Genomic DNA, 27,625 nt, shown 5'->3' with positions numbered 1-27,625 from the left:
TCTCCAGTGGACCACATTCTGTCAGATCTCTCCACCATGATCCGCCCGTCTTGGGTTGCCCCGCAGGCATGGCTTGGTTTCATTAAGCCTATTAGTGATTTCACTGAAATTGCACTGAGCTTTTGCATTGATTAGGGTGAACGGACATCTTTAAGATGTTGAATTATCCCAGCTGAGAACAGAGAATGTCTTTCTGTTTGGTCACGTCTGCTTCTGTGTCTTTCAGGAGTGTTGTTAAGTTTTCTGCATGTAGATTTTGCAGTTCTTGCTGAGCTTAATACCAGGTATTTAATCTTTGTTGCCATTGTGGATGAGATTTGCTGCATGGTAGCCTCTATGTGAGGTCAGTTGTGTTTGTGGTTACTGTTCACTTTGTAAGTTAATTTTATATCCTTCCTGCTGCCTTTATCACTGACTCTCTGTGAATCGTAAGATATACTGTTACATCATCTACGAGCAAATGTTTTAAAGTTTATTTTCCAATCTGTATGCCTCTAATTGATTTCTTTTATCCAATTGCACTGACCAGAACTTCCAGTATGATGTAAAGCAGTGGTGGAAATGGAGGTCATCCTACTCTTGATCTTAAAGAGAATGCCTTTAGTAGATTTCCATTAAGTAAGATGGTGGTGCTAGAACTCATATATATCTATATATATAAATTTATAATGATATACTGATCAATTTCTGTTTTCTTGAGCTTTTTTAAAAATCAGGAGTGGGTATAAATTTTGTCAAATGCTTTTTCTTCATTAATAGAGATAATATGAGTTTTCCTTTTGTCTACTAATATAGTATGCTATATGAGTAGACCTCTTAACAGCCAACCGCTCTTGCATTTCTAGAATACATTCCACTTGGTCATGCCGTTTTTTTTTTTCTCAATGCAGTGTTGAATTCTGTTCACCAACATGTTGTGTAGTAGTTTTACACATTCAAAATTAAGATTGGTCTGTAATTTCTCCCTTGTTTTTTGGTATTATCTGCCCTAAATTTAGGTATCAGTGTTATACTGGTTTCATTTAAAAATGAGAATATTTTTGGATAGTTAGAGAGTGTGGGACCGACATGTACACACTGCTATATTTAAAATGGATAACCAGCAAGAACCTACAGTATAGTACAGGAAACTGTGATCAATTCTGTGTTAACAACCTGTGTGGGAATAACTGAATCACTTTGCTGTACACCCTTAATTATCACAACATTGTTAATCAGCTATACTCCAAAATACAGTAAAAATTTTTAAAATAGATTAATTTATTTTTCCATGCTGTAAAACAATTTGTCAGTACTATCTTATCTTTAAAAGTCTAACAGAAAATTCCGTATGAAAACAGTTCAGCGGGTGTTTTTCTTCTGAGATAGTTCTTTCATATCTCCTATTTAGTCTGTGAAATTAGACCTGTTGCTTTTATCTCTAAATCAAATCTGTTTTATAAGCTATACTTTTCTAGGAAATTATCAATTCCATTTAGTTTTCAGAATTATTTTCAGAGGTCTGAAAAGTTGTCTCATTTTTAAAAGTTTCTTCTTTTTCAGTGGTTATTTCCTTCTTGCCATTTCCTTATATATTGATGCTTCCTCTTTTTTTTCTTTTTTCTAGTATCTTTCTTTTCTATTTCAATAACCTCAGCTTTTGCCTTTATTATTCCCTTCTATGCTCCTGTTTTCTTTCTTTTCTAGATGAAAGTTTATTTTTTTTCATTCTTTCATTTTACTGATATTACTTAGTCACCGCTTTAAATGTTTTTTATAGATTCCAATATGTAGTGTTTTCATCATTTTGTTCAAAAATATTTAAATTTTTGTTTACAATATCCCCTTTCACCTAGAAGTTAGCCAAAAGAAATTATTTTGTGAATTTCCAGGTGGATGAACCTATTTAGGGTTTTTTTTTCATACTCTTAATTATCACTTTATTATATTATATCCATGGAATATTTCTTAAAATACTTCTACTTTATTCAATGTAGCAGTGCTTTCTTAATTAGCTGATATATGGTAAGTTTTCTGAATACTTCAGAAGCTCATAAGGAGAAGGCTTTTCTCTGTTATCAGGCTGTAGGGTTTGACACATAGCCACAAGATTTGCTTAATTATTTTAGCTCTCTGTATCCTTGCCTTTTTTTTTTTTTTTTGCCCCTTGATCTGTCTTATATTGACAGTAGTCTTCTATTATTCTTGTATCTTCTGTAGTTTTTACTTCATCAGTTAAGTTTAGTCACTCAGTCGTGTCTCCCTGTGACTCCATGGACTATTGCACACCAGGCTTCCCTGTCCATCACCAACTCCCAGAGCTTGCTCAAACTCATGTCCATCGAGCCGATGATGCCATCCAACCATCTCATCCTCTGTCACCCCCTTATTTTCTTTTTACTTCATAAAGGTGGTCATTGTGGCTTTTGGTGCATAGATTCTCATGCCTTGTTAATTGTGGATTTAACAGTAAAGTGTTCTTTGTTTTATATCTATATATATGTGCTTTTTAAGTTGCATTTTATAACTCTGATATCAGGATCACTGCTATAGCTTTCTTTTGTTCATTCGTTTATTCTTTCTTTTTTCGCCATTTATACTTTCTCTCATTCCTTTATTGTTGCCTTTCAGAGTGACTTTGTTTTAGATATGAAGGTGAAACAGAAAGTGTTAGTCTCTGAGTCGTGCCAGACTCTTTGTGACCCCATGGTCTGTAGCCTGCCAGGCTCCTCTGTCCGCAGAATTCTCCAGGCAAGAATATTGATAGCCATTCCCTTCTCCAGGGGATCTTCCCAACCCAAGCATTGAACCCAGGCTGCATTGCAGGCAGATTCTTTACTGTCTGAGCCACCAGGGAAGCCCTTTATAAACCAGATAGTTGGGTCTTGCTTTATGAGACCTTTGAAATCTTTCCTATGCAATTATATGGGTTAAACCCATTCACGTTTGTTGATGTGACTGATATGTTTGGTTTCAAATCTATCACATATTCTTCATGTCATAATTTACTATGTTAATTTTGTAAGTCTTGCTGATGTGTTTTCCTCTTTTATTTCAAAATTTCTTTTGATGTTTAGAAAGCTTTTTATTTTTGTTCTGTTATCTTTTTTCTTATACTTTTCAATGTGTTTTATCCTTTCTTATTTAACCTCTTCCTGCCAGCATTTTTCCCAGCATTACTGAGGTGTAATTAAAAAATAAGAATTGTGTATATTTAAGATGTACAACATGATGGACATTATGGTTTGTTTTGGGTTCTTTTCGAAGTACAGTTGATTTATAATATTATATTAGTTTCAGGTGTACAGCATAGTGATTCAGTGTTTTTGAAGATTATACTCCGTTATGAAGTTATTACAAGATAATTGCTGTAATTCCCTGAGCTATACGGTATATCCTTGTTGCTCCTCTATTTTATCCATAGTAGTTAGTATCTGTTAATCCCATACCCCTAATTTGTCCCTTTACCCTTCTTTCCATTGTAAAATGATTGCCATAATCACGCTAATTAACAAATTCATCACCTCTCATAGTCACCATTGTGTGTGGTGTGAGTACTTAAGATCTACTCTCTTAGCAGATTCCAAGTATGAAAAGCAAGTAATATACAAACTTCCAAAACTTATGCATCCTGTTAAACTCTTGGATCAGCATCTCCACATTTCCCCTGCGCTCTGGCCCCTGCAACTACCACTGTCTGCTTTTATATGTTCAACTTTGCCCAATTCCACATAGAAGTGAAATCATGCACTATTTGTTCTTCTGTGTCTGTCTTGTTTCACTCAGTCTAGTGTCCTCCGGGTTCATCCATGTTGTTGCAAATAACAGGTTCTCCTACTTTTTAAGGTCATTAATAGTCTATCATCTGTATATATGACATTATCTTTTCCCAGGTCCTGGCTGCCCCATGCTATTCATCTGTGCTGGTCTGCTCAGTTTTCAGGTTGAGATGATAGAAATAGGCCTCTTGGGCAGCATCTTGCATAGCTGGGGGAGCGGGTCACTCACGATGCTCTCGTTTCCCCTGTGGGGTCTCTCCTGGCACTGAGCTGAGCCACTTTGGGAGAAAGGTAAAGTGTGACTGTTCAGTGCTTTTGTTATCAGACTTTTTGCTCCACTGCGGGGCTGGGTCCTCTCTTCTGGACTTCCAAATTCCCACAAAGGCACTCTCATCCAGGGGTGGTGGTCAAAATGATGTTTCTTTGGAAAGAGGAGTGCGCAGACTTACTCTGCCATCTTGCAGACATCACTGCTTGGTCAGTTTTGGGTGGTGTGCCTTGACTTCATCTGTTGCCCATACAGCAGGCAGTGAACTTACTCCACTCTCATCTTCCTTCTCTTACCCTGTTTCTCCTCTGTCTCATTTTCACTTCCATTTTTTTATTTTATTTTATTTTAAGTTTTTTATTTTTTAAATTTTAAAATCTTTAATTCTTACATGCGTTCCCAAACATGAACCCCCTCCCACCTCCCTCCATATAACATTTACATATTCTGCTTTCAGCCATGCCCCTACCTTCCTTTAGCCTGAGATTTACAATTAAATATATTAAACGCTTACCATCAAACCTTTTGCCAAAACTTCCTCAGTCATCTCTTTGTTGAATGAAGCTTATCTTCTGTTATACTTCTCAAGGAAGACTCATGAGTACAGGAATCTCTGTGTGATTGAATGTTGCAAGTTGTTTTTCTATAGTTTTAATAATTGAAAAATACTTGGCTAGCTATAAAACCCTTGGTTCATAATTTCTTTAAGTTTCTTGAAAATGCTGCTTCATATTTTTTGTCCTGTATGTTGCTTTGGAGACAGCTCATGATAGCCTAATTCTGTTGCCCTTGTAAATTGTTTCATCCTTTTTGCCTTAAGTCTTTGAAACTTTTTTTTTAATTTTAAGTTCAGTAGTTTTTCTAGGATCTTGGAATAGATCTTTCAGGTCTTTTGAGTCCTTTCAGGGTGTGGCCTCAGGTCATCTCTTCATATGTTTTCCTCAGATTTTTGTTACAAATTTTTGCTTATTACTTAATCTGCCTTCTCAGAGATTTCAAGTATACATGTATCAGATCTTCTTTCTCTTCTCTTTAAGCCCTTTTTCACAGGCCCTTGTTACTTCATTTTCGATCCCATTTTCATCCCCTTGGTTGTCTTTCTCTTTCTTCGATACCTCTTATTAAAAATTTCCCTTAGCTATCTTGTCATTTAATCTTCATTTCTGAGTGCTTTCATTTTTGTTTTCTTTTCCCCTCTGAGTTGAGTCAACTCTTTTCCCTAATTCTTTATGGATTTCAGTTGTTAATATTTCCCTTTCTACTTCAGAGTTGTTTGCAAAGACTTCATTCCTTTTGGTGTACTGTGCTACAGTTTTCTTCTGAGTTTTGATTTGGGGAGAGGAGGTGGATTTTTATCACCTGGGATGTTTTTACTTTTATTTTCTGTTTTCTTCTTATATAATAGCTTTATTTGCTTCCTTCCACTCATTCATTTTGTAAATTTGAGGTTCAAAAACACGGTAGTAGGTGGATGTGTGAGCCTGAATCTGTGGAATACCATTGTTAGAAACAGAAATTTGAGCATCATAAGGATTTAAGACTTAAAACCTTGTAACATCATGTAATCTTTTATTGAGAAAATTGGGATACAGATGAAAAAAGATATAAAAAATGAGACCACACCAATATTTGGGGGTCTGGCCAAATAAAATAAAATTAAATTAAGTTATTTATTAAAAATAATATGTGTCTGGCCAAATAAAATAAAATTTAAATTTAAAAAAGGATTATACGTCAACATGAATCCAACACAGGTATACACGTGTTCCCCATCCTGAACCCCCCTCCCTCCTCCCTTCCCATACCATCCCTCTGGGTCGTCTCAGTGCACCAGCCCCAAGCATCCAGTATCATGCATCAAACCTGGACTGGCGATTCGTTTCAAATATGATATTATACATGTTTCAATGCCATTCTCCCAAATCATCCCACCCTCTCCCTCTCCCACAGAGTCCAAAAGACTGTTCTATACATGTGTCTCTTTTGCTGTCTCGCATACAGGGTTATATTGCAAAGTAATTAACCTCCAATTAAAATAAATAAATTTTAAAAAATCCAAGAAGCTAGTAAAAAAATAAAATTATCAGAGAAGTTATTTAAAATAAAAGATAATAAAAAAATTAAAAAGGATTATATATTCTGATAAGGTAGTGATGTGTGTTTTTTTAATGGATGACTGAGTTTTTTGTATCACGAGAAATGACAGTTTTTTCTGCTCTCTGACTTGTTGTCGCTGTTGTTGTTCTCTCTTGACTACAGAGTCTTAAAATTCCCCCCTTTTGCCTCTTTGCTTTTCATTATCCAGTCTCCCAGAGATACTTCTCCTTCCTTTTTACCCTTTTTCCCCCCATAAGTGATGCCTATGGAAGATCACCACCTTGAATTATGTATGACTTTCAAGTTGTTTTCATGCAGTCATTTCCTTATTCTGGCAGGATTCTTTTTCAGAATTTTCACACATAGGAACCTGGTCTTTCTGAAGATCATTTTATAAAACCTTATGACCTCTACCAGCTTACCTTTTCTCTCTTTCATGTAGTTTCTCCTTACAGCCCTGGCTCTCCACAAAAGCTTATGATGAGAGCCTTAGAAATGCTTCATTCAACTGCACTGCTTGTTTTTCTACTAACAGGGACTATGACGTTTTGAGGGTTCTGTGTATTTTAATGATCTTGAGGTTGTGAATTATGTATAGCTTTATTTTTTTTCTTGTTTTCCTGTTTGTTTTTTTTTTTTGAAAGATATATGGGGAGATTTGATTTTAGATGGTTACCATTTTCTTCATCTATTAAGAGTCAGCAGGAATTGACTGTGGATTGCTTGTGGGAAATTATGGAACTAGAAGAATCAAAGATGACTCCCAGGTTTTTTACTTAGTCAACTGGATAGATAATGGTTACATTTACTGAAATGGGGAAAACTGGTAGATATAAGATCTGGCACAGAAGGGAAGGGAATAACAGAGTTCTCTTTTGGAGATTTGTAAAGTTATTATAAGTATGTGGATATATGTGCCTGAATCTCTGGAATACCATTGTTAGAAATTTGAGCATCCTAAGGATTTAATACTGAATGCCTTGTAACTAAATGTAAACTTTTATTGAGAAAATTGGAATACAGATGAAGAAGGATATACAATGAGACCACTCCAATATTTGGAGGTTAAGCAGATGATAAATGTCTGGCCAAATAAAATAAAATTTAAATTTAAAAAATAAAAGGATTAGGAGCAGACAGTGAGGTAAGAGAGAAAGCTGAGAGTAGAGTGATCTCAAAGGCAAGAGGAAAAAGAGTCAAAGAGAAAGTAATCAGTTGCTATTGATGAGACATTAAGGATGATGTGGTTGGAGAAGTGATTTTTAGAGCTGACCATATGAAAGCCTTCGTTGGCCTTGATGAGAGCAGTCAGATTGAGGGAAGTTCCAGAGCACTAGTGAGTTAAGCCAATTGAGTCTGCATCTAGAGAGAGAACACAGAAGATTTTCAGAGCTTGAGTCTAACAGTGACTTTTCTGAATAAATGGCTTGCATTTATAAAATGCAATAAATGACTTGGGAGTTTCATTCCCTAGAGTCGGGGTCAGGGCTACGGCTATTGCCTAAAGCAGGACCTGTTACCTTCAAGGAAAATCTAATAAGGTTGGTGATGAACACCTATCAGTGAGAAGAATATGCCACCAACAGCCAAGTCGCCTTCATCCTGCAGCTTTGCTTTGCCCCTTGTTGGTGACTGCAGGTTTGCAGATTACAGCATACGTGTTTATTAGGAAGTTATATCTCAAAGGAAACTCTGTCCCTTTCATGCCTTAAAAGGCATCCCTCACGCATTTTCCTCCAGAGGATGGGCCTGCCAGGTGACCTAGTTCTAATGGTTCTGGGCTGCTCAGTTTCCAGAGGCAGATCTCTGCTTTCCTTTTCCATCACTGGCTTTCTGATTTCTCAGGGTCCTGTTTCGGGTCAAAACAGAATTTCTTCATACAAATTGCTTGGCCTGTTTTTCAAAATGTGACTCTGCTCTATCATCCCTGTCTGCCTGTGGACAAGCCAAGAAAGCAGGGCCTCTGACCTCATGTCAGACATATTTGCCAACAGATACCTCAGAAAAGAAGGCCATCTGCTTAAAGGGTATTTTGCTTAGCTTACTATCTGAGTAACCCTGGGAAATTTTATTTAATCTTGTTTCACACGAAAAGAAAAGTGGGGCATTGTGCTATCCATTTCAGACTTGTTATAAGAATGAAAAATACAATATTCAAAACACGTACCTTAGGAAAAGAGAGCCTTCCTCTTTTCTGTTTTTTTCCTTACTGATGCTTTCAGGGACTGTCATGCTAAGTGAATGAGCCACTTCGAGGCCAAACAACAGCTTAGGGATCAGGGCACTGGAAGAGCATCATGGGAAATTGGGCTGCAGAGAGCCTAGACTGAGGACCCAGTATGTATCAGCCCCAGAAACATGGGCGGAGTGGGGAGGTGGTGAAGGACACTGGGGTCAAGCAAAGCCGAGAGATGCTTTCCAAAGGTGAGAGGCAGGCAGGATCTCTGCAGCCAATCTCCTGGTCCAAGGCACTAGTATCTCTTGGTTAGGTGTCACCATCATCCTCTCCCCAACAACTAGCTTCTCTTGCAATGAAAGTCTGTTCTCTCTACAGCAGCCTCTGCATTTAAAAAAAAAAAAAAAGTCTGAAAATTTTGTTCTTGCTCGTTCATCTTTGATAGCTGTCTGTTGTTCTTAAAATGTAGACCAAAACCCTACAGTCTAAAAGGCTCTACCAAGCTTATGCCTCTAGCTTCATCTGATCTCATTCTCTGAGTACTTCATGATGATGTAAACACCCCAGACTTCTTTATGTCTTTGACTGCAGCTCGTGTTTTCCCACTCCCAGGCCTTTGTGCATCTTTCCCTGAGTCTGGGACACCCTTCCATGGTACTTATTTTCCAGGTATTAGGTTAAATAGTTCTTGCTCAACATGGTAAGCCCTCTTTCTTTCCCACCCACATCCCTTGTCATCTTCTGGACACATATATAGCACCCAGCACCTCTCTTAATAGTGTTTATTGCAACTTGTAATCAGGTGTTTACTCATGAGAATCGTTATCCGATGTTTGCTGCAAGTATTAGAAAGGTAATGTTTGCATGCTTCGTGAGGATGGGGACCACGTCTGCTCTGCTCATTCCCGTGTATGCAGCACAGTGCCTGGCATGCAGTGAGCATTCCGTAATGATGAACGTTTTCAGTGATGATCATGTCAGTGCATGCTTGTTGATTGACCAAATGAACGAGGAGTTAAGTGGGGGTCCCAGTCTTAGAGAAAAATGAAGGCACAAGCCTAAGAAGATGTGATAACTGTAGAAAGACTCGGGTTAGGGCTAAAGCTCATCATATGAGCTGAGACAGCTTAGTCTTAGAGAAGGCAAAAATGTGAGTTAGGGCAACTTGGAAAAGTCTTTGAAAATGATGAGATCAGGGCTGAATCCCCACCTTATTAAGTAGGGCAGTCTGATGGTGCAGTGAGAATTTTATGTATTCCCCAGGTTACAGGGGCTTCTTGACCAGGTTGGGAGTACAATGTAATCTAAGTCCTCCTGGATAATAGAGAGCAGTTCCTATAAGCCCTTGAATTAGAGAGCCTATAATTTCAGTAAGGAGTTGAAGGATGGATGGATAAGTGGATGGTTGAGTGAGTCAGACTTGGCCTAGTCTCTAAATAGAGGTTATAAGTAGGTAAGTAGGTATAGGTATAAGGCATTTTGATTCAAAAAAAAAAAAAAGCTCGTTTGTTGTGAGGTGGGTGATATGATGTCAAGAAGATAGTGTACTGAAAGGACTGGAAGCAACCTTAGAATATCCCACCTACTCTACCAAAGTGGGCTTCCCCGTCCATTCCTTTGTCATTTCATTGGTGGGAAAATTGAGCCACAGAGAGGGGCAACGAGCTGCTCTATTGCACTGCACTGGCAGATCCTTTTTTTTTTTTTTTTAGCTTTTTGGCTCTGCTGTGCAACGTGTAACCTGAGCCCCCTGCATCGGAAGTGTGGAGTCTTTAACACTGGCCTGCTGGAAAAGTCCCAACACTAGCAGATCCTTGAGTAGAAGCAGGTCTCAGCAGAAGCCCAACAGTTAGGACAGTATATTCTACCCCAAGGTGATACATTCCTGTGTGCAGATTTGCAAGTCTAGAGTAGGAAGTGGAATGTGAGTGAGGCTAAAATAATGGGAACATGAAATTGTCTTGTACTGTGGAGATGGAACAGAGAAGGCACCAAATGCTTTTTCTCTTTCCAAAACCTTATATAATCTGACACAAGGAAAGTACTCATTTCTTTTTTACAGAACTGATTGGGTAAATGTCCGCAGGCCAGACTTCCTGTGTGATTGGAGGCAGAATTTCCAGCATGTTCCTGACTTGCTTGCTAACAGTTCAATCACCTGGAAGGTCAAGGGAGTGACTCAGGACTTTGTTATTCTGTACCTAATCCTAACCAACAAAGACAAATTGGTTATGGAATTAAAGATGTCAGGAACTTGGGAGAAAACAGATATGTCAGCGTCATGTTTGTGAGAGCCGAGGAGGGCTAAACATAATCAGACAAGTGCTTTAGATGATAGAAAACAGTTTAATAGATTCAGGTGGAGGACATAGTGTTAGGAAATGGCTCGCTTTCATGCATGCAGCTTTGGCAGTGAAGATGAGTCTAAGGAGAATTAGAAAGTTCTTTAAATGATCCAGTAAGAAGGCGGTAGAATAAACTTGTTGTGGCTACCCAATATTCCCTTTACTGGGACACATTTGTAAACGAGTTTAGTTCAGTTACTCAGTTGCATCCAACTCTTTGTGACTCCATGGACTGCAGCACACCAGGCTTCCCTGTCCATCACCAGCTCCCAGAGTTTACTCAAACTCATGTCCGTTGAGTCCCACAAAAGACACGTTAGCCTTCACCTTTGTGGGGAGGAAGTGACCCAGAAGGAGTATGAAGGGTTTTTCTGAGGTGCTGGTAATTTAGGGTGTTTTGATCTGGATGCTGGTCCTAAAGTGTGTGTTCACTTTGTGAAAGATTTGGCAAACTGCATTGAAAATTAGTGCATTTGTCTGCATGTATCAACATGTTATACTTCACTGTACAACCATTTTTAAGATTTAGTATATTTCCTTTAGGACTTATTTTTTAAATGCTTAGATTTGCATGTTGGATAAAAACTGTGCTTTATTCATTTATTATTTTCTTATGTATATTACTGCATGTTGTTACATGGGTCTCAACCATTTTCATTTTCAGCCTTATAAAACTCCACTGTGTAGAGAGACCTCCGCTGTGTAGAGAGAGTTAGGCAGATATGTTCCTCTTCATTTTCACTTTTATAAAGAATACTGGAAGCAGTGACTTTGAATATAAAGCTTCTTCTGCATTTAAGGTCCTTCCATGAGAATAGATTCTTAGATATAAAGAGATTAGGTTGACTCTCTTTAAGTCTAGATACATATTTATAAATTACCCCCATCAGTGAAGACCTCACTGTATTGCCCATTGCTATATTAACAGTCTTACACAGAATTGACAAGTTTCCTGATACAGTACTTGCAAAATCTTTTTTTTTTCTTTGTATTAGTATAAAGTTGGAGATCTTTCTTATCTCTTGGCACGTCCCATCCAACACAGTTTCTCAGTTCTCTGGATGTCGTGCTTTCTTCTTTAGCCATCTCAGTGTCCAGTTCACCGACCTTTGTTTAAGCCAAAGAACAGATATGGAAGCCAACAGGAGCTGAAGAACTGTGTTCTACCTCCAAACATGAAAACAAACGAAAAAAATTAGTTTGCTCACTTTCATCATCATTTTTAAGTTTTAACTCATTTGTGACTTGAGCTTTTTCGGCATCTCAATTTTTAATTTTATTTTTGGAGTATAATTGCTTTGCAAAGTTGTATTAGTTTCTGCTGTACAACGAAGTGAATCAGCTATATGTATATGTACATCGCCTTCCTCCAAATCCCACCCATTTAGGTCATCACAGAACACCAAGCTAAGTTCCCTGTGCTGCACAGCAGCTTCCTACCAGCTGTCTATTTTACAGCCAGCAGTGTACACACGTCAGTGCTCCTCTCCCAATTCATCCCCTCTGAGTTAGAGAGTTCTTCTCTTTTCTCTCTTCTTTCTTTCTGTCTCCTGGATATGTTCTTTTAAAAAAAACTTTTTTTTTCCCTTGAAATATAAGCACACTTCAAATGAATATTCCATGTATTTGAATCATAATATGTCATGCTCTTTTAACATTTCTGCATTTTCCATTTTTTAAAATAAAACAATTATTTATTTTAAAAAGTAACACTTTTAGCACAGAAAAAAAAAAAGGAAACACTTGTTCCAAAGAACAGGTCATGTCAACTCAACCTTCTTTCTTTAAGATCGTTCTTGAACTGACTGGGGAAATGCAGTAGACAGAGCATCAGGATCTGAAGTGATTTTTGACTCTGTTCTCAAGCTATGTTTTTGGAAAAATAACCGCAGTAGAGTCTGAGTTCTTAAGCAATTGAGACAGCGAGTAACTGTTGCATAACCAACCAGATATTCTGATGAACAGATGAATGCCAGCCTGGAAGAGGGATTCTAGTACATGCCACTGAGTCTGTTATTGGCATTTTCTAGGTTACTACTTATATTACTGATCTGGATAAAGTTGAAAAATCATGTCCCCAAAGTTGCAGATGGTGAAGATAATATGGTAATAGGCTCTAGTCACCAAATCAAAGAGGATAGACGTCAACAGCTCCAAGTTTGACTCTGTGCTTGAGATTCATAATAGGACCACATAGATATGTAGAAGCAGGCAAATTTTTTTTCTTTTTTTGGTGGGAAAGAGTTGCTGACATATTCATTGTGACCAATGAAAATGTGAAATGTTGGCTATGTTATTAGAAGCGCAGTTTAAGTAAGAAAAAAATTGAAAATAGTGATAATCTAGGTAATCATATATTGACAAGCCTACACATAGACTGTTGCTTCATGTTCTAGTCCCGTCTCACTAAGAGGGAGAAACTGGAGGATGTCCTGGGATGAGCATTAATTTGGTTCAGAGGACTTGAACTTTGATCATCTGAGGAACTGTTGAAAAAGAATGCTGGTGAACTTGAGAACTGTCTGGCAGTATCCAGACATCTTTCCTACACAAGCAAAGGCAGACTTTCTGTGGGCTACAGAGTAGAATCAAGACCACGAGGGAGTCATACTTGGGTTTGGTAGGAGGGACAGTTCCTAGCATTCAGAGGTGTGCATGGATGAAATACACTCTGCTGCAGACATTATCGTTGTTTCTCTTTTTGGTTCCTGGAGCACTCCAATTCCTGTGTCGCTGAAGTCAGGCATGGCCCTTAGACTCACTCCAGCTGGTGGAACCTGTGTCAAAGTAAACGTGTTACTTCTAATGTCAAGCCTTTAGTTGCCAGTTCTTACTAAACTTACCATCATCCCTTTCTCTGGCCTCAGTGAACACTGAAGCATTATATTTAAACGGAGGGAGCAGCCTTGGTCTTTTAGTGGCTACAATGATGACAGTATCCTCCAGCCACCACCCTCAGCTCCCCCTCAGACCCACCGTACTCCTATATTGGACATGTTGTTTGAGTGGAAAATAAACCTTTGCTGTTTGTAGCCCATGGATTTCGTGGGTTTTATCACTTCTGCATATTCCTGACTAAGGCTTCCCTGTTGGCTCAGATGGCAAAGAATCCACCTGCAGTGCAGGAGACACAGGAGATACAAGTTCAATCCCTGGATTAGGAAGACCCCCTGGAGACAGAAAAGGCCATCCATGCCAGTATTCTTGTCTGCAGGATTCCATGGACAGAGGAGCCTGGCAGGCTATAGTCCATGGGTTCGCAAAGAGTGGGACATGACTAACAACTAAACTAAACTAATCCTGACTAAGACAGTGCCTTCAAGATGCAGTAGTTCTTTACATGTGGGCATTAGCAAGAAAGCATTGGATTCTGCAGATCAAAACTACAGTGAGGTATCACCTCACACTGGTCAGAATGGCCATCACCAAAAAGTCTACAAACAGTAAATGCTGAAGAGAGTGTACAGAACAGGGAACCCTTTGGCACTGTCTGTGGGAATGTAAATTGATATAGCCACTATGGAGGACAGTGTGGAGGTTCCTTAAAAAGCAAAAAATAGAACCACATGACCCAGCAATCCCATTAAGCTTCTCAAAGATGCCCTTGATGCCCCCTGCTAACCCATGTAGCTGAGTGAAGCGCACACATGCCACAGGGTACTCACTTAGTGTTATGGTGATTGTTCTGTGCTGGGCAGTATTTATGAAGTAGTTCTGTCTGGGGAAGAAACTGATAAGGTGATGAGAGCCAGGAAGTGGCAGTAACACCAGTGTGAAAATAAATGAAGGAATAGAATTAAAAGGTGATTCCCCTGGAGGAAGAACATAGAAGGGACAAATATTAAATTAAAATTAAAAACATAAATGCAAGCCTATATATGCAAATATGTATATGTATATTTTTGTATATATTAAAAAAACCAAACCCACAACAAATTAACTGGAATCTCACTTTTGTTATTCACAGGAAACCAAAATCAATTGTGTCCGTCTGGCTACAAAAGGTATGTTGGCATGCACTGTCTGTCTTCAGCTACTGAAGTACTTCTCTCTGTAGCAACAGTGACTAAAGATTACAAGAAAGAATTGTTATTTTCACTAGAGTCATTTGCATATAAGTATTATTATATACTTATGGTATATATTAATAACACAGTGCCTAAAGCATAGGAAGAGCTCAAAACATATTTGTTTAGTCGATGGATGGATGTACAGACTGGGACATTAATCAGTGGTAAATATAAATTTACTCAAATATTCTTCCACTATATATTTTCATTGTATTTGAGTCTATGTTTATGTGGGTATTTTTTTGCACATCAGTTAGACCAATCTTCTGGTGTCGGATTTTATTCAGTTGCCGCATAGCTTTCAAAAATGAGGTGATTAGTGTCAGTGCCTTCTGTAATGAGAAAACAAACACTGCATTGTTGTCTAGTTGGCATTTTCAATACTTATCCCCAAAACTAAGGCAGCATTGTTCAGGCTCATCACTTTTTGTTTCCCTAATTATTATTGAATTGCCTGGCTCTTTCAATTGGTACATGTTTCTGTTTATTACTCTTTAAAAAAAAAATCAATGAATGGTTTGTTATCATTTAACCTATTATAAGGTTGAATGGTTAGAAATCAGGTTTATCTTTTTTGTTATAGAACTGACATTTTTAACAGCTATCCTCCCTGTATAAACACACCAAAACTGGGTAACTCATTCTATTCCCTGTATTTATTGAGAGCATATATGGTTTCATAGGTGACTTCCACGGCAATGAAAAGATGTAAGTAGATATGTAACGATAGGCATGAACTATAGACAAAGACAGTGACTCACGTATGTATATACATATGTGAATACGTACATGCAAGGACACATAGCAGAAAACAGAGGGGAGAGAGAGAGGACTATTTAATGGTTATTTGACAGAATATGCACCAAGACCTATCACCCATTAGTTTTGTAACTTTGAAGAAAGTCACATCAGTTTGTAGACAGCAAAGGGAAGATGCAGGAGGAAGAAGACAAGCAATCAGGGTTCACTGTGATAAGAACTCACTCTGCTCTCACAGAAGTCAGGAGAGGTCAGCATATCCCTAATGTGTTCTCTCTCGGGAGCTCAGGCTTCTGGACAGAAAGAGATAAAATACTGCTTGTGAGGCAAGGAGAATTGATGGCCTGCAAACAAAAGGGGCACGAATTATGGGCCTCAGCAGAGTTTTCCTCTGAAGAAAACAGATCGTCTAGAAAGAAGACCCTTATCCATGGGCTGGCACTAGAGCTCTGGTCTCGGGCTGGACAGCTCAGTATCTGCAGCAACCCCCTGGAGTGGGCAGGAAACTTACAGAGAAACCTCCCCTGTGATAGTAAGCTCCATGGCTCCCCGCAAGGTCATGGGAGAGGCTGATGGCAGTGCTGTCCCCTGTGGTGGTGAGTGGGGGGGAGTGTGGGATTCTGACACCTCCTGGGACATAAAGCCCTCCTAAAACGGAGTTTGTTGAATTGTGTGATGTGAACTGGGAGCTGAGAACATGTGATCAGACAGGCAAAAGGTATCTGCGGGGACTTTGAGTGAGAATATTATTTAGTGATTTATTTTTGGCTGTGCTGGGTCTTCACTGCCACACGGGCTTTTCTCTAGTTGTAGTGAGCAGGGTCTTCTTTCGAGTTGCAGCATGCAGGCCTCTCATTACAGTGGCTTCCCTTCTTGCAGAGCATGAGCCGGGTCTGTGCACGGTCTCAATAGCTGCGGTTCCTCGGCTCCAGAGCACAGGCTCCATGGTTGTGACGCACGGACTTAGCATGCGGGATCATTCTGGATCAGGGATTGAACCCATGTCTCCTCCATTGGCAGGCAGATTCTTTACCACTGAGCCACCAGGGAAGCCCTGAGAGAGAATAATTAAAAGTATACATTCTTGGCAATTTCAGGACCCACTGTCCATGTAGATAGACAACACACCATGCCATGTTTCTCCAGGTTCCATTGCTGATCTGTGAGATTAACGTGAGCTTTAAAGAACTAGAGCAAAAGAGTTGTCTACTTCTTAGCATAAGGATTTCTCTTCTTGTTTGATGTTTAGGCTCCAGCCTTCCTTTAGTGGAGTGTGTTGTGTGCGTATGGCAGGTGGGCAGGGGAAAGGACGGGAATGCGTTCATGAGTACGAATACCCAGCTGGCCATGCCCAGGCGGGGCTCAGAGGAGTTAGGAGTCAGACGTGGATTCTGGGCTTCCATGCCTTTGTTTTCCAGTGCAGTGAGGGCCATTGCCCCAACCGGAGAAGTGGGCTCTAGCAGCTCTTGGCAGTAGGGTAGAGAGCTGGGTAGTGCGGAATGCCAATCTCCCTCAGGTCAAGGAGTGATTCCTTCTCAGCATCACATCAGATAAATAAGCAGGATGCTTGGTGATGCAGAGAAAAGGCAAAGGGAAGGAAAGCTATATTTGATCAGCGTCTGCTCTGTCCCCTTGGAGCATCCAGGGTCCGCTGAACGAGAACCCTCTCTGAACTCGTACCCTGCCCGTGGGGACTGTGTGTCAAGGAACTAAGTCCAGGTGTCAGTATTTGACCCATCGCTTTCCTGATATTGTCAATCAAATTTCCATCTTTATGGGTTTGCCAAAAATGCTCTTCTTTTTAACAGAGGAAAGTATGATGGTGGGAACCTTGCAGTCAGTAAGGATACAGCAAGTTCCAGTGACAGATTCCATGGCCCTTCTGTCTCCTTCAAAGCTCCTACACCTCTTTGTCACTGTGGCATTTTCCTCATGCGTCTGCCAGCGGGCAGCCCGTCTCTGTAGTGTAGTCACATGGGCAGGCTTGAGGCCACTGCTTTGGCGATGAAGCAACTTGCTAATGTCCTGTCCCTGACCCTAGTGATTCCAGACAGTGTCTGTGGTCAGCTGTGTGAGTTCCGTGGAACTGGGAGGGCTGCTACTCAGAATGGAACAGCCTGAGCTGTTTGGGGTCGTTCTGACCTGACCAGAAGCCCAGGGCATCTTCTATCGATATTAGATAGCATCCCTGGCCCTAGCGCGCACCTCTGACCCTTGTCTGTCTGTAATGTCACTGTTCGTCACCCAAGCTCTGATGAAGCACTGACAGCCAGGAGGTCTGCAAAGCCGGGGACCTGTGTTAGTTTTCAGCGACTGCAGAGTTTCCAAACTAAGTGGCTTAAACAAAGCCTAATTTATTGTCTCCCGCTTCTGAAGGCTAGAAATCCAAGATCGAGATGTCAGCAGGGTTAGCTCCTTGGAGACTGTGAGGCAGAGTCTGTTTCATGCCTTTTCTCCAGCATCTGGGGGACTGCGGGCCGTCATTGGCACTCTCTGGCGTGCAGGTGCCTCACCTCACCTCTGCCGTCATCTTCGCATGGTGCTCTTCCTCTGCGTGTCTGTCCCAATTCTCCCCTTTTCTATGAACACTGATCATATTGGATTGAGGCTCCACCTTACTCCAGTATGACCTCATCCTAACTCAGCTAATCACCTCTACAGGGACCCCGTTTACCGATAAGGTCACAGTTAGGACATTGACATATGAATCTGAGGGGAACTCAGTTCAAGCCAAAACGGGTCCCGTGCAGTTAGGGGCAGTGGCCACATGGTTCCCACTGAAGCCTCTCATGCTCACCATTCACAGTGTGATCACAGTAGTCTTGGGGTCTGTGCACTGAGTAGGAACTGCCCTGCCAAAGAGGGCCCCAGATGCAGGCTGAGGTCCAGATGTGGCTCTGGGTTTCTGCAGAAGCAAAGCAAGGCTTCCTCAAGCAGTTCAGTTCAGTTGCTCAGTCGTGTCTGACTCTTTGCAGCCCCATGAATCGCAGCACGCCAGGCCTCCCTGTCCATCACCATCTCCCGGAGTTCACTCAGACTCACGTCCATCGAGTCCATGATGCCATCCAGCCATCTCATCCTCAGTCGTCCCCTTCTCCTCCTGCCCCCAATCCCTCCCAGCATCAGAGTCTTTTCTAATGAGTCAACTCTTCACATGAGGTGGCCAAAGTACTGGAGTTTCAGCTTTAGCATCATTCCTTCCAAAGAAATCCCAGGGTTGATCTCCTTCAGAATGGACTGGCTGCATCTCCTTGCAGTCCAAAGGACTCTCAGGAGTCTTCTCCAACACCACAGTTCAGAAGCATCAATTCTTCAGCTCTCAGCCTTCTTCACAGTCCAACTCTCACATCCATACATGACCGCAGGAAAAACCATAGCCTTGACTAGACAGACCTTAGTTGGCAAAGTAATGCCTCTGCTTTTGAATATACTGTCTAGGTTGGTCATAACTTTTCTTCCAAGGAGTAAGCGTCTTTTAATTTCATGGCTGCAGTCACCATCTGCAGTGATTTTGGAGCCCCAAAAAATAAAGTCTGACACTGTTTCCACTGTTTCCCATCTATTTCCCATGAAGTGATGGGACCAGATGCCATGATCTTCATCTTCTGAATGTTGAGCTTTAAGCCAACTTTTTCGCTCTCCTCTTTCACTTTTTATCAAGAGGCTTTTTAGTTCCTCTTCACTTTCTGCCATAAGGGTGGTGTCATCTGCATATCTGAGGTTATTGATATTTTTCCCGGCAATCTTGATTCCAGCTTGTGCTTCTTCCAGCCTAGCGTTTCTCATGATGTACTCTGCATATAAGTTAAATAAGCAGGGTGACAATATACAGCCTTGACATACTCCTTTTCCTATTTGGAACCAGTCTGTTGTTCCATGTCCAGCTCTAACTGTTGCTTCCTTACCTGCATACAGATTTCTCAAGAGGCAGGTCGGGTGGTCTGGTATTCCCATCTCTTTCAGAATTTTCCACAGTTTATTGTGATCCACACAGTCAGAGGCTTTGGCATAGTCAATAAAGCAGAAATAGATGTGTTTCTGGAACTCTCTTGCTTTTTCCATGATCCAGCGGATGTTGGCAATTTGATCTCTGGTTCTTCTGCCTTTTCTAAAACCAGCTTGAACATCAGGGAGTTCACGGTTCACATATTGCTGAAGCCTGGCTTGGAGAATTTAGAGCATTACTTTACTAGCATGTGAGATGAGTGCAATTGTGCGGTAGTTTGAGCATTCTTTGGCATTGCCTTTCTTCTTAATCTATGAAAGGATCCCAGGGCAGGGGGTAAATGCAAAGGGCTACCCCTACAAACCAGACACTGGGTCTGTAGCAGCAGGACCCTTCCCAGACCCCACATGGTGGTGGAGCATCAGGTCCTGGGCAGGGCCAGGCCTCCTGGGGTAGGTGCCAGCCCTGCTGCTGTTGAGGGGAGCTCTGATGAGGAATAGCTTGGTCCTTGGCACTGATTTCCCAGTCACATTTGGCCGTGGCAGGAAGTTCCTGGCATATCATACCTACTGAGATGAGGGAATGCATGTGGTCAGCATCTCACTGCTGCAAGACCCAGAGATCCTAAGGGTCCCTCTTCCTGAAACTCAGAAGCACCCTATTTAAAGTAATCCCAGGACTTCCCTGGCAGTCCAGTGGTTAAGACGCTGTGTTCCCGATGCAGGGGCACAGGTTCAGTCCCTGGTTGGGGAACTAAGATCTTGTTTGGCACACAGAGTGGTCAAAAAATTAAAAAATAAAATGAAGTGATCCCCATCTACCCATTCATTGGAAGGACTGATGCTAAAGCTGAAGCTCTAATATTTTGGCCACCTGTTGTGAAGAACTGACTCATTGGAAAAGACCCTGATGCTGGCAAAGATTAAAGGCAGGAGGAGAAGAGGGTGACAGAGGATGAGATGGTTGGATGGCATCACTGACACAGTAGACATGAGTTTGGGCAAACTCTGGGAGATAGTGAAGGACAGGGAGGCCTGGCGTGCTGCAGTCCATGGGGTCGCCAAGAGTTGGACATGACTTAGTGACTGAGCAACAACATCATCTACCCATTCACAGAAAATTTTTGAATGTACTTCCTGCCTGTGGTTTGCTGATAAACCCGCTCTTTGGAAAAGTCTTTTATTTGTAGTCTTTGTCCATTTCTAGTGTGTAAATATCCCCACAAATCCAATATCAAGTTATTGATGACTTAACAGCTGGCTTATAAGAATGTCCTGAAAGTTCAGCAACATTTCTTCTGTAGCAAGCTGATGCAAGCCAACCCCAGCACACCAAAGTCTCAGTTTGTTATGAGGACCGAATGATAACATACCTATAAATGGATTTTTATTTACTGTAAATTGTTCTGGAAATTCTTAGAAAATCATGATTGATGACCATTATAGCTCTCGTGGTTAGCTCACTCACTGAGCACCTGTGAGCCAGGTACCTTGTAAGGAACTGGGGATTTCCAGTGAACCAGCAGTCTTGCTTCCTATCCTCAGGAAGCTCATAGTCTAGTGTGGAATCAGACATGAAGTGAATGATCATAAGACACAGTGGTGGGGTTATGACTGTGATCAATGCCTCTAAAGAGAAGCGAGGTGTACTGAGTGAGGACGGGAGGCAGCAGAGCTAAAGCCCTGGGGCAGCCCTGGGGCTCACTCCTCTAGGGTAGGTGCACGTGAGAGACTTTGTGCCCCCAGTCCCATCCCCAGCCCTTCTCAGCCACCCCTGGGAACTGAGCGGTATCCAGCGCGAGGGTGGCATTTGAGATGCTAGGTGAATAATTGTGAGAGGAACCACACTCTTGGCCCAGACTCCCTGGGAGAGCCAAGTCCCCTGTGTTTACAAAGAGTCTGTGGGATGGATTCACATACCACCCACGGGCAGTATTTATTTATAGAGCTGGGGCAGAACCTCTGGCTTAAGGCACTGCTAAGGGAATGTGGGGTGGAAGCTTGTATTAGCTGCTAGATTTAATGCTAGGATTAGGACAGGTTCATCTCAAAAGCCTGTAAGGCTGTCTTTTTCACTGAAGGGGTGAGGAACTTGTGTGCACAGATTCACATTCTTCTTTACCTTGTTCCTCAGCACGGGGCTCAGTTCAGTTCAGTTCAGTCGCTCAGTTGTGTCTGACTCTTTGCGACCCCACGAATCGCAGCACGCCAGGCCTCCCTGTCTATCACCAACTCCCGGAGTTTATTCAGACTCATGTCTATCAAGTCGGTGATGCCATCCAGACATCTCATCCCCTGTCATGCCCTTCTCCTCCTGCCCCCAATCCCTCCCAGCATCAGAGTCTTTTCCAATGAGTCAACTCTTCGCATCAGGTGGCCAAAGAAATGGAATTTCAGCTTTAGCATCAGTCCTTCCAATGAACACCTAGGACTGATCTCCTTTAGAACGGACTGGTTGGATCTCCTTGCAGTCCAAGGGACTCTCAAGAGTCTTCTCCAACACCACAGTTCAAAAGCATCAATTCTTCGGTGCTCAGCTTTCTTCACAGTCCAACTCTCACATCCATACATGACTACTGGAAAAACCATAGCCTTGACTAGATAGACCTTTGTTGGCAAAGTAATGTCTCTGCTTTTGAATATGCTATCTAGATTGGTCATAACTTTCGTTCCAAGGAGTAAGCGTCTTTTAATTTCATGGCTGCAATCACCATCTGCAGTGACTTTGGAGCCCTAGAAAATAAAGTCAGCCACTGTTTCCACTGTTTCCCCATCTGTTTCCCATGAAGTGATGGGACCGGATGCCATGATCTCTGTTTTCTGAATGCTGAATTTTAAGCCAACTTTTTCACTCTCCTCTTTCACTTTCATCAAGAGGCTTTTTACTTCCTCTTCACTTTCTGCCATAAGGGTGGTATCATCTGCATATCTGAGGTTATTGATATTTCTCCCGGCAATCTTGATTCCAGCTTGTGCTTCTTCCAGTCCAGCGGTTCTCATGATGTACCTTGCATATAAGTTAAATAAGCAGGGTGACAGTATACAGCCTTGATGTACTCCTTTTCCTATTTGGAACCAGTCTGTTGTTCCATGTCCACTTCTAACTGTTGCTTCCTGACCTGCATATAGGTTTCTCAAGAGGCAGGTCAGGTGGTCTGGTATTCCCATCTCTTTCAGAATTTTCCATAGTTCATTGTGATCCACACAGTCAAAGGCTTTGGCATAGTCAAGAAAGCAGAAATAGATGTTTTTCTGGAACTCTCTTGCTTTTTCCATGATCCAGCGGATGTTGGCAATTTGACCTCTGGTTCCTCTGCCTTTTCTAAAACCAGCTTGAACATCAGGAAGTTCACAGTTCATGTATTGCTGAAGCCTGGCTTGGAGAATTTTGAGCATTACTTTACTAGTGTGTGAGATGAGTGCAATTGTGTGGTAGTTTGAGCATTCTTTGGCATTGCCTTTCTTTGGGATTGGAATGAAAACTGACCATTTCCAGTCCTGTGGTCACTGCTGAGTTTTCCAAATTTGCTAGCATATTGAGTGAAGCATTTTCACAGCATCATCCTTCAGGATTTGAAATAGCTCTACTGGGATTCTATCACCTCCACTAGCTTTGTTCATAGTGATGCTTTCTAAGGCCTACTTGACTTCACATTCCAGAATGTCTGGCTCTAGGTGAGTGATCACACCATTGTGATTATCTGGGTCGTGAAGATCTTTTTTGTACTGGTTTTCTGTGTATTCTTGCCACCTCTTCTTAATATCTTCTGCTTCTGTTAGGTCCGTACCATTTCTGTCCTTTATTGAGTCCATCTTTGTATGAACTATTCCCTTGGTATCTCTAATTTTCTTGAAGAGATCTCTAGTCTTTCCCATTCTGTTGTTTTCCTCTATTTCCTTGCAGTGATCGCTGAGGAAGGCTTTCTTATCGCTCCTTGCTATTCTTTGGAAATCTGCATTCAGATGCTTATATCTTTCCTTTTCTCCTTTGCTTTTTACTTCTCTTCTTTTCACAGCTATTTGTAAGGCCTCCTCAGACAGCCATTTTGCTTTTTTGCATTTCTTTTCCATGGGGATGGTCTTGATCCCTGTCTCCTCTACAGTGTCATGAACCTCTGTACATAGCTCATGAGGCACTCTGTCTAGCAGATCTAGTCCCTTAAATCTATTTCTCACTTCCACTGTATAATCATAAGGGATTTGATTTAGGTCATACCTGAATGGTCTAGCGGTTTTCCCTACTTTCTTCAATTTGAGTCTAAATTTGGCAATAAGGAGTTCATGATCTGAGCCACAGTCAGCTCCTGGTCTTGTTTTTGCTGACTGTATAGAGCTTCTCCATCTTTGGCTGCAAAGAATATAATCAATCTGATTTCGGTGTTGACCATCTGGTGATGTCCATGTGTAGAGTCTTCTCTTGTGTTGTTGGAAGAGGGTGTTTGCTATGACCAGTGCATTCTCTTGGCAAAACTCTATTAGCCTTTGCCCTGCTTCAGTCCGTATTCCAAGGCCAAATTTGCCTGTTACTCCAGGAGTTTCTTTACTTCCTACTTTTGCATTCCAGTCCCCTATAATGAAAAGGACATCTTTTTGGGGTGTTAGTTCTAAAAGGTCTTGTAGGTCTTCATAGAACCATTCAACTTCAGTTCCTTCAGCGTTACTGGTTGGGGCATAGGCTTGGATCACTGTGATATTGAATGGTTTGCTTTGGAAACGAACAGAGATCATTCTGTCATTTTTGAGATTGCATCCAAGTACTGCATTTTGGACTCTCTTGTAGGCCATGATGGCTTCTACGTTTCTTTTAAGGGATTCTGCCCACAGTGGTAGATATAATGGTCATCTGAGTTAAATTCACCCATTCCAGTCCATTTTAGTTCGCTGATTCCTAGAACTGACAGTCACTCTTGCCATCTCCTGTTTGACCATTTCCAATTTCCCTTGATTCATGGACCTGACATTCCAGGTTCCTATGCAATATTGCTCTTTACAGCATCGGACCTTGCTTCTATCACCAGTCACATCCACAGCTGGGTATTGTTTTTGCTTTGGCTCCATCCCTTCATTCTTTCTGGAGTTATTTCTCCACTGATCTCCAGTAGCATATTGGGCACTTACCAACCTGGGGAGTTCCTCTTTCAGTATCCTATCATTTTGCCTTTTCATACTGTTCATGGGGTTCTCAAGGCAAGAATACTGAGATGGTTTGCCATTCCCTTCTCCAGTGGACCACATTCTATCAGACCTCTCCATCATGGCCCACCCATCTTGGGTGGCCCCACAGGCATGGCTTAGACAAGGCTGAGTTAGACAAGGCTGTGGTCCTAGTGTGATTAGATTGACTAGTTTTCTGTGAGTATGGTTTCAGTGTGTCTATCCTCTGATCCCCTCTCGCAGCACCTACTGTCTTACTTGGGTTTCTCTTACCTTGGACGTGGGGTATCTCTTTACGGCTGCTCCAGCAAAGCACAGCCACTGCTCCTTACCTTGAACGAGGGATATCTCCTCACGGCCGCCCCTCCTGACCTTGAATGTGGCGTAGCTCCTCTCGGCCCTCCTGCGCCCACGCAGCCACCACTCCTTGGATATGGGGTTGCTCCTCTTGGCCGTGGTCCCTGACTTCATGCGTGGGGTAGCTCATCTTGGCTGCCAACATTGGTTGTTACTAACTTTGACTGCAGATTGAGTGGAATCAGAGCAGGAGTTCAGCCCATAGTGGGGAAGAGGAATTTTTCAGTGAGCAGATGAAGAATGGGAGCATCTTAAGGCAGATTCCCTAGAAGCAGAGCCTGAGGCAGGGTTTTGGGTGCCTGGGATGTATTGAAGGACGGCTCTTGGAGGAAATGTGTAAAAGCAAGAGGGAGAAGGCTCAGTGAGAGTCTATTGTCAGACACAGTTAAGTCTAGGCTAGATCCCCGGTGAAGTGTAAATTTCCCCCAAGTTTTTCTGCTTTGAGGTGAGAATTTCTGCCTCCTCCCCCATCACAATCAGTCCTTGGCATTTCCTTCCTTTACCCTCGCCTTCCCCTCAGGAAGACTCTTAGGTACTCCAGAGGAAGTGGTACTCCTTGCACAAGTCTCTGGAGATAGGAGTAACAGCGGTGGAGGTAGAGATCAGGTGCATGACCTCCAACCCCCACTAATGGAAAGACCAAGCAGGCTCTGCTTGGATACCTATCATGACAGAGACCTCACTACTCCCTCAGGGAGTATTTCCCACCATTGGGCATTTCAGTTGCAGGGAGCCTCAATATCAGGGGTTCAGACTGGCTCCCTCTTATTTCTTCCAGTCAGTCTTTGGGGGCCACATGAATCTGCCTTTTCTCCTTCCAGAAAATAAACCTGGCCTCCTCAGACTTGTTCCCCCTGCCCCGATTGGGGTCCATCAAGTCCTTGCTTGTCCGCTGTCTTCCCATGGGAACTTCTGTGGCTGCCAGCAGGCAACCTCTCTCCCCGCTCAGGCGCCAGCCTTCGAGGCAGCGCAGCTGGCTCTGCAGACTCCTGCTGGGTGCGCCCAAGTGGCAGTTAGAAAAATCAGCTTTGATTTGATTTGCAAACTGAGCCGAGTCATTGAGACAAAATAAATCCGGAAACCCATAAAGCCATTTGCAGAGTTGCTTTTGCAGAAGAAAGTCACAGTTTTAATCTGGTAAACACTCTAACGATCCCATTAAAACAACCCCCTCAGAGTAGGTGCTGAAAGCCGAACTCCAGGATAATGAAGCATGAGATAAGGGGCCAGTGTCATAGTCCCTTTCTGCCTCATGGGGGTGATGATGATGGACTAAAACCATTGTCCCAGGGCAACAGGAGGCGGGGGCGATAGTCTTTTGTAAACGTGGCTTCTTTTTATAATGTCTGAGCCTGAGGTAGAACATTTCATCCAGCCTTTTCTCCCCTGTCTTCCTAATGGATTCTTGCCCCTGCAGGGACAATAAATAGCCATTCTCCAGTGAGATGTCCTCATTTCACAGATGCTAAGACTAGGACCCACGAGAGGAGTGATATGTCCGTGGCTTTTTTAGCTACAAGAATAACCTGCCACAGGTGATGTGAGAAGCCAAACAAGATGTAGGCATTGTCTACTATCAGCTAGGAAATACCCACTATCTGCCCTTCCCACCCCTGTTGATCCAGTTCTGTATGGAAGGTTCTATTTTATATAAAGCTTCCTCAAGAACTTGCTTGAAATAATGCCTAATCAGAGACACCTGGATTCAAATCCCACTCCAAAATTTACCTATTTGACCTTGGACAAGTCAGACTCCAGGAGTCACTTTTAGGCCTAAGATCATTAGTTCTTTCCCCTGATTATTTGGGATATGCGCATAAAAGGTCAAGAACATCATAGATGATCCAGTTTGAGCTTCCTTTCTTCCTTCTTCTGGGTCTTCTTTGAGACCTGGAGACCCAGCTACTAAGTATATGTCCTTTTTCTGCTCTTCCCCAAGGAGGAAAGCCAAAACCTGAACCATAGTCGCTTCTCATACAAATCAAACAGACTCAGGCTGTATTCAAAATGCGGAAACTGAGGGGAGACAGGAATGATGCCGGCCTTGGCTCTGAGCACTTAACCTCTTCATCTACAGGCTGTTGTGTTTGGGTGAGATCCTGCATAGCAATAATATTCTTGCATTGACTGAGTGTAAGATTTCGCTCGTGTACTTGCTGACCTTTGACTCTGGCACTTTTCCTCCTCTTGTCATTGGCCCAGCAATTTCAGGGGGAGCTCAGAATCACAGGGTGCTCAAATTTAGCTATGGCAGCTGGAAGTAGGGACTGTAATGACGGATCACTTGTAAGAGGCTAGAAAATAGTGAGCACATCTATTGGAAAGCTCTTGGTTATTGTTCAGTCCTTAGAAATCCTGCCAGACTTCCAGAGCAGAAAGCCCACATATGTGTTTGGGGGTCAGGACAGAGATAGGAGATGAATTTCCCATGCCTGGACTTCTCAGAATTACTGGAGTGTAACAAGGTCTCTTTATCCCTCAGGTTTCTTTGCTTTCCCCCAGCATCTTCCAGACCCTACAATGCCAATGAAATGATGTGGCTTTTCTTAAAGGTTATGTGACAAGATGAAATAAGAGGATTATATCATGTGTATACTGTAGAAGAACCTGAAGAGGACCTTTAAATATCCCAACTCTTTAACATTTTTCTTGCTACAGCAACTGGTACATCTCTCTAGTGTTCTCTGTCCTTGCCC

At 42.0% G+C, this 27,625-nt stretch overlaps 1 protein-coding gene across 1 annotated transcript in view; it reads left to right on the top strand.

The window, feature by feature from the left end:
* Window positions 1-27,625, top strand: part of PTPRT (protein tyrosine phosphatase receptor type T) — a 1,166,895-nt gene that overhangs the window by 931,104 nt on the left and 208,166 nt on the right. The window contains exon 13 of the mRNA XM_042230145.2: window positions 14,612-14,648. Coding sequence (XP_042086079.1) covers window positions 14,612-14,648 — 37 coding nt within the window. The remainder of the gene's footprint in view (window positions 1-14,611; window positions 14,649-27,625) is intronic.

Source organism: Ovis aries, chromosome 13, assembly GCF_016772045.2.
Source record: "Ovis aries strain OAR_USU_Benz2616 breed Rambouillet chromosome 13, ARS-UI_Ramb_v3.0, whole genome shotgun sequence".
In the NCBI taxonomy this organism is placed as follows: Eukaryota; Metazoa; Chordata; class Mammalia; order Artiodactyla; family Bovidae; genus Ovis; species Ovis aries.
This window is presented reverse-complemented; position numbering and strand designations above follow the sequence as displayed.